At 60.5% G+C, this 7562-nt stretch overlaps 1 protein-coding gene and 1 long non-coding RNA gene across 2 annotated transcripts; one reads left to right on the plus strand and one right to left on the minus strand.

Annotated features, from left to right (window-relative positions):
- Positions 1-946: 946 nt before the first annotated feature.
- Positions 947-3177, minus strand: CHST1 (carbohydrate sulfotransferase 1). The gene is given in 4 exon segments (XM_027775403.1): positions 947-2422; positions 2424-2623; positions 2625-2795; positions 2971-3177. Coding segments are annotated over 4 exon segments (1230 nt in total). The 5' UTR covers positions 3157-3177; the 3' UTR covers positions 947-1749.
- On the plus strand, positions 2155-7540 carry LOC102493868 (uncharacterized). The gene is made up of 3 exons (XR_335883.2): positions 2155-2232; positions 5950-6136; positions 6255-7540. It is a non-coding gene; the product is annotated as an uncharacterized LOC102493868 (long non-coding RNA).
- The last annotated feature ends 22 nt before the right edge of the window (positions 7541-7562 follow it).

Below are 7562 nucleotides of genomic sequence, written 5' to 3' on the forward strand. Positions count from 1 at the left end.
TGAACCTTGAGGACGATGCGAAATAAACCGGTTACAAAAAGACACGCGCAGTATGAGTCCGCTCATACGTGGTGCTTAGAGTCGGCTTTGGAGTCATAGGAATCCCAGGAGCCCATCCTGCCGCCCTAGCAATCAGCTCATTTCTGGGAGTAAAACGGGTGCGGTGCTTGGAGGACTCTGCGAACTGCCCAGGGCAAGAAGGGCAGTGAGCACAGCAGACATTCGGCCAATGTAGACACCAGTCAACCTCTACCAGCTGCTAAAATACTAAGTTACTGGGACCAGCAGTTGGTGTGATGGCTATGTCGCTGGACTCCCATGTAGTCGACCACAGTTCGAGTCCCAGATCCGGTGGCTTAAACTCACGGGTACATGTGTGTGCATGCCCAAGATCCCGAGAGGGGAATGGAGAAGGGATTGCTGTGTGGCCATCCCTCAGGGGGGTGATTTCTCGCTTTCTGTCTGTCTCTCTCTGGCTTTCTGGCAAGCACATGCGCCCTATAGCAAAAATCTATTAAAAAAAAAAATACTAAACTACTTCCAGGCCAGCTGATGAGCAGCCATGACCCTGAGCCACCCTGTCCCACAAATGTCCCCCTCCCCAACTCTCCTGGCCCCAGGCACAGCAATGAAAGGGGAGCGCTGGCAGATGGAGGCTCCCAGGAGCTCACCCTCACTTCTGGCCTTTCTGACTCCGCAAGCTAGAGCGCTCGTCAAACATATAGAATGTCATCCCTGCCTACACTGTTCCTGGGCGCAACTGATGGAAGGAAAGTGACGCCTGGAACTCAGGGTGACGAGGGAGACGAGGGTTCTGAAACACAGGCTTGTCATGTAATTCCCACCTCTCCCACTTCCTTCCAACTCTCCTCCCCAAAGCCAGAAGTACCCAGACCCCGCTGGCGTCGGCCCTGCCCATTCCGAAAGTTCCAGAATCACACCCGGGTATTATTGCACCCCTTTATTTACAGAAAACACAGATAAAGCATTTCAATGATCATTTAGCAAACTGACTCACTCTTTTTTTTTTTTTTCTTTTTGGCACAAAGAAATTATCACAGATGGACCCCAAGATCAATTAGAAACCCCTAAGATTCCTCAGACATCACTGGTCCAGGGTCAGCCACAAGACTCAGACAGACAGACAGCATCGCCACAGACGGAGAAAAGAAACAGGGCCACGTTCACCTCACAGTAAAAACCTGCTCACCGACAGGCAAGGGGCAGGAGGGGCAGTTTCTCTGCTCTAAGGGGGTGCTGGGCGAGGGGCAGGACCAGGGAAGGGAGGGGAGGAATGGACATGATTCATAAGTTAGAGAGAGGTGCTGCTCCGTCACCCTCACCCTGCAGATGCCACACGGCGCAGCGCCGGCGCCCGGCCTCGAACAGCTGGCCAGGTGCGCGCCTCTGCCGCCCCTCCTCCTGGGTGCCCGCCCGCGTGTGTGTGCATGTGTGAGTGTGGTGCTTGTAAACATTGTCACCGTCCACGTAGAGACCCAACAACCGCGTGTCTGAAGGGGGTGGGGAGGGGGCGGACCCCACTTCCCGCGCCCTCTGCCCCAGTGATTCCCGTCCAAGACGTAGTGCAAATTTCAGAGACAAAAAGAGGCAGAAGGGAGCGGGGTGGGCAGGGGGCGCGAGGGACACGAAGACAGGGTGGGAGAGGGAGGGGGAATAAGGCAACAGTTAAAAACGGTCCGTTTTATCAAAACCGACCCCAGCGCCCCCGCCCCCACCCACGGCGCCCCGTCACGAGAACGGGCGGAAGTCCCGCTCCTCCACCAGGCTGATGGCGGGGTTCTTCAGCTCCTCCTCCGAGCTGGCCATCTTGTAGCCCAGCTGCGCCAGCACCTGCTGGCAGGCGTTCTGCGCAAAGGCCACGATGTCGTAGGAAAGGCGGAAGCGCCACTTCTCGGCGGTGGCGGCCGAGTTGCGCACCGTGCCGTACTTGTGCCGGCCCGAGGCGGGGTCGCCGCGCGTGTTGTTCTGGATCCAGCGGGCCACGTGGCCGTCCAGGGGGATGCCCAGGAACCCGTAGATCTCCTCGGTCTTCTTCATGGGGTTCCGGGCCAGGTCCTCGTAGCGCACCAGCATGTACTTGCCCTTGAGCCAGGGCGGCCGCGTGAGGCCGGTGGACACGGAGTTGGAGAAGTCCTCGCACACGGTGGTCAGCTGCGTCACGTCCAGGTTGTAGGGCTTCCGGCCCGTGCCGTACCAGAGCCGCCAGAGCCGGTACGTGTCGCGGAACGTCTCGCTGCGAGAGGCCAGGATGCCCCGCGGGTCTCGGACCAGCTGGATGACCTTGAGGTTTAACCGGGGGTCTTCGACCAGAGCCCGCAGGTCATTCACCTCGGGCACCCGCACCGTCTTGATGGCCACGTGGCTGCGCTCGCGGCAGGCCTCGGCGGGCACCCTCAGGGTCACCACACTTGCGCACACAGTCCCCCTCCTCCAGGACCAGGTCCGCGGATCCCGGGGGGTCGCACACCGGGCGGGAGCAGAGCACCCTGCTGGCCCCTCGGCGGAAAATCCTGTCGGTGGTGTGGTTGACCGGGGGCGGCTTGATGTAGTTCTCCAGGAAGTAGAGGTCGCAGTCGTAGAGGCTGCGCAGGAGGTCGCGGCTGGGCGCCCAGCATCACCCGCCGGTCGGCCGGGCTCTTGCCCTGGGTGAAGCGCGGGATGAGCGTGTTCTGCACGTGGTAGAGGGGCTCGAACAGGTAGAAGACGTCCAGGTGCTGGTTGAAGAGCTGGCCCACGAAAGAGGAGCCGCTGCGCGTGGTGGCCAGGATGAGGATGTGGGTCTTGCGGGAGAGGTTATAGGCGAAGGTGGGGCTTGCCCTGGGTGAAGCGCGGGATGAGCGTGTTCTGCACGTGGTAGAGGGGCTCGAACAGGTAGAAGACGTCCAGGTGCTGGTTGAAGAGCTGGCCCACGAAAGAGGAGCCGCTGCGCGTGGTGGCCAGGATGAGGATGTGGGTCTTGCGGGAGAGGTTATAGGCGAAGGTGGGGCCCTCCTCGCAGAGCCGCTCGGCCAGCCCCGCCTCCGCCAGGCCCGGGCAGGTGTGGAAGGACTTGGCGGTGAAGGTGCGGATGGCCGTGTACTGGATGGCGATGGAGGCCAGGGCGAGGAGGAGGACGGCCTTCCAGGAACATTGCATGGCTGGGCACCTTCATGGGGCTGCTTCTCCACGCCAGGTCTGTGGGCAGAGGGGCCGAGCTCAGGGGCCTCCCCCAGGGCAGGGCTGGCTCGTGTCGGGGGCCCAGTGCTCTCTCTCCGGCTGTCTCTGGGGCGCTGTGGGAGCTTCAGGAACTTACAGACTGACCTGGACTCTCAGGTTTCATCTCACCAGCTCTGAGGTCCTCAGAGAGGCCTCCTGTGCCAGAATCTGACTCCCCCAACTCCCGCGTTTGGGGAATGCAGAGTCCCGGCCTCCTGCCAGCCTCTTCTGGGCCCCCAGCTGGCGCCCCATTCCGCAGGGGGCCGGCCGTCTTTCCTCTGTCCTCTCCCCAGCGCAGGGGAGCTGTCAGTCGCCCCCTCCAGGCCCTGGCCCCTGTGCAGGAAGGACCTGCATGGAGTGAGTGAGTGAGGAAAGGCCAGCAGCTGGGTGGACACCTCTAACCCTGGGTATGAGTGACCAGCCACGCCAGATGTGGACTTCTGGGGCTCCCAGAGTCTCTAAGACCCAACAGGCTTGGAGCAGAGTCAGGGACCCAGGGGCTGCTCCTGGCACTAGGGGTGGGGCTCCAGGCCATGGGACCAGATGACCCCAGACAGAGTGACCTAGCCTGCAGAGATCTCGGCCCAGGGACATAGGGGCCTGGCTCTCCCACACCAGTCAAGGGCCTCCACTCACAGAAGTGGGGACAGGGAGGGACCGAGGAAAGCAGGAAAGCGAGAGGCATGCCAGGGTCCAGGACAAGGAGAATGCTCGCCACCTTGCAGGTGCCCCGGGGGAGGCTGGCTCGGCGCCCAGGCCAGGGCTGCTCCCAGGGGGCATGCAAGACAGCTCGGCCACTTACCAAAGAGGGGCTGCTCCGAGCTGGGAGGTCCACAGCTGCCGGCGTCTCCAGGCCCAGCAGGCAGTCCCTGCCAGTACACAGCCGTGTGGCTGGCAGCCTGCAGGGGACAGAGCAAGACAGGGTTCTGAGGGTGGGGGTGGGTCCCCAGAGCTGCATCCCGTCCCATCTCTCCTGTTCCCTCAGCACCGCAGTTTGCTCCCCCAGAGCCAGACAAGAAGGACCCTGCCGCCGCCCCCGCCCATCTATCACTGACTGGGGGGGGGTGCGCCCTGGGCACACCAGCACCGCCTCTGAGCCCCTTGGTCTGGCCCTCTTGGTCCTGGACTGCATCCCACTTCCTCCTCCTACCTCGCCCGCCCCGACCCACACCTCCTCACAAGTCCCAGCCCCTCCACTCAGGCCAGGACCCAGCGAGGCTGGCAAGCTTATATGCCCAGCTGACCGAGAGCTCCCGTCCCACCCACAAGGGCAACCAGCCGCCCAGCCCAGACTGCATCTGCATTTTAAAGCCAGGAGACAAGCCCGACCCTTTACAATTCAGCGTGTTCAGTGATCCCCCAGAAGGGGATTTCAGTGTAGGCCAGGAAGGGCAGGGGGCTCACCGAGGGCCTCCAGGTCTCCAGGAGAGTTCTGAAGGACAGCCAGCCTGGAAGGGGCTTCTTCCAACCACACGGAAGAGCAGAGACGGCTACCTGAAACTCAAAGCAGAAATGGGCCCTGGAGCGTTCCCGAGGGATGCTCATTACCCAGCGGAGCTGTACTCGTGTACCCAGCCAGCGTCCACGGCACTTCCTGGGTGCAGGCTCTTCACCTGCATTCGCTCAGTGATGCCCCGCCAGAGCTTCCTGTGGTGCCGTATTAGCCCGTCTTGCGGGCAGGAAAGCCGCGGCACAGCGGTAGGACACTGCTGGGCTCACGTGCCTGGCGTGACCCCATCCGGTAGGTGCCCAGAGCCCCCCGCTCTCCCTGCAGGAAGAGCTGACTCGTTTCCTCCAGTTTACTCCACCTGGGCCTTCAGACAGGCCGGATTAGCGTCCCCGGCTCGCCCGAGTCTGCCTGAGAGGGGCCACACCGCAGGAGGGGCCGTGCAGACGTCCGAGACCAAGCCTGTGCTGTCCCCCTGCTGGCTGACCTCTTGGTTCATGGCTGCCGGGGGGACACGTGTGTGTGTGAATATCCTCACACCCGCTAGTGCGCAGGCCTGGTGAGCAGGTCCAAATTTTCCAACCTGCAGGGTTGCCTGGCTTGGCTCACCTCTCTGCAAGGGTGGGGTCTCACTCCCACCATTCAGATGGAGAAACTGAGGCTCAAAGACCCAGACACAGTAAGTGAGCAGAGGGGTTCGGAGGGTCAGCACCTCCTGCCGTGGCAAGACTCTTGGTCCCTTTCTGCTTGGGCCGGGAGGCACAGAGCCCAGGCCAAGAGGGCAACGGTGACCAGAGCCAGTCACTCAGTGCAGTACTAGGCACGAGGTGTGTCCCGAGTCCTGGGAGCCTGTGCGTCTGATTGAAGGAAAACCACCCCCTTGACCAGGCCCCCAACCCCGGCCTCACCTGTGACAGCAGAGTTGCTGCCACCATCTGAGGGCAACAAAGAACTCGAGGAGAAAGGCCTCTGCTTTCAACCTGACTCCTGCAAGCTGCCCAAGTGCCCCAGACAAGAGTGAACACCTTTTTTTTTTTTTTAGATGTTTTTGCTATAGGGTGTGTGCACTCGCTAGAAAGAGAGAGACAGAGAAAGTGAGAAATCACCCCCCGCCAGGGGGATGGCCACGCCACAATCCCTTCTCCTCCATTCTCCTCTTGGGATCTTGGGCACGCACGCACCCACACCCAGTGTGAGTTTAAGCCACCGGGTCTGGGACTCGAACTGCAGTCGACTTCATGGGAGTCCAGCAACATAGCCATTACGCTAACTGCTGTTCCCAACAGTGAAGACCTTTAAAGAAACAGATGTGGATGCCACCAGTAACAGTGCTCAGCGATGTGTGTAAGTCCGTCCCCGAGCTGCAATGCCACTGTATCCAGATGTCCCTCCTCCGTATTTACACACAGACATCTGTCACAAGCGTGTGCACAGCCCCATTCCACAGATCAGGAAGCTGAGGCTCACGATCAGGTAACTTCCACAAGCTCACACCTCGACGAGGGGGTGGATCAGGACCCTGTGCTGTGATGTCCACGTCCAATCCCTCTTCCCTGACCCCACTCATAATCCACCCCCTCTGTCTCCACAGGGACCCTTGAAGAGTCTTCACTAACTCCAGGATTCCAGATCCCAAAACGGAGTTCAGCCCAGCGTTTTGTTTAAAGAGGAGCTAGGGAGACTATGTGAGTCCCTTCCCTGGCCCACTTCTCCCCACCCTCCTCAGAGAAGCGGAAGGCCGGACCAGCAGAGGCTGCGGGGCTAATAAATCACAACTAACCAAAGCAGCTCCATGTTGTAAATCCCGACAGAGACTGCTTCGCGGGGCACAGCCTGGTCACCGAGTCGGGGACACGTTTGGAGGCCCAGATGTAGGCCATCCCCCCTACCCCCCAGAGGGCAAAGCCAGGGCATGGGAACAGGAAGACGGGGAAGTCGGGCCCTCCTGGAAAAGTCCCCACTCTCCTGCCAGCCTGGCAGAGCCCGGCCCAGAGCTGGCCAAGCCTCGTCCTTGGTATGCTGAAGGCATCTGCCCTGGAAACAGAGGCCCCGGGGCCAGGTCTTGTTTCAGAGGGAACTTTGATCCCTACGAAAGGCTCCTCACTGCTGGTCCTCCAAGCCAGACTGGACCCCAGGACCCCTCCCTGGGCTTCCAGCAGCCCCTGGCATGGCCTCCTTCCACCTCTGGTTAGCCAAATCCAAACAAGCCTTGGACACAGGAGCCCGGAATCTATTTCTGCTGGAAGGCAGAGGAGTTGAACTCCACTCCCAGCAGAGAGCTCAGATGTCATTATTAGCTGACCAGCTTGGGACACAGGCGGGAATAGAGAGCAAGCCCGTGCTGGAAAGTACTAACCCAGAGCTGCCCCATGGCTCAAGCCATGACCCATGCTGACCTGGTCTGTCATTCAGCAGGTGTAGACCCGGGTGAGTGGCCAGCTGCCTCCCAACCTCAGTTTGCCCATCTGTGAAGTGGACATAGCCATGGTCATCACAAGATTCTGAAGACTTACAGCACTTAGTCAGTGCCGGGCACACAGATGTAACCAAACCTCGGGGCTGGGACACAGGTTCTAGTACCAGCCCCAGTGGGCCTAGCTCCATCCCTTTCTGGCTGTGGGACCTTGGCTAGATCTGTTCATTTCTCTCGGCCTGTTTTCTTACCTGTAAAGTGGGGGTAACTATAAGAAGACTGCTGTGAAGACTAATTAATACAGTGCCTGGCAGAGGGGAAGCACTCATCACGAGTCAGTCCCGGCTGCAGAATCAGCACAGAACCAACCACCCTGCAGCCCCGTGGCCCTGCCCTCTGCCGGTTTCCACGGGGCCTCTCCCTGCCCCAACTTTCTCCAGCAGAGCCACAGCGGCGGCTCCCCTGCTGCCCTCCAGTGGCCACTTT

This window comes from Tupaia chinensis, unplaced genomic scaffold (assembly GCF_000334495.1).
Source record: "Tupaia chinensis unplaced genomic scaffold, TupChi_1.0 Scaffold000561_1, whole genome shotgun sequence".
Taxonomy (NCBI): domain Eukaryota; kingdom Metazoa; phylum Chordata; class Mammalia; order Scandentia; family Tupaiidae; genus Tupaia; species Tupaia belangeri.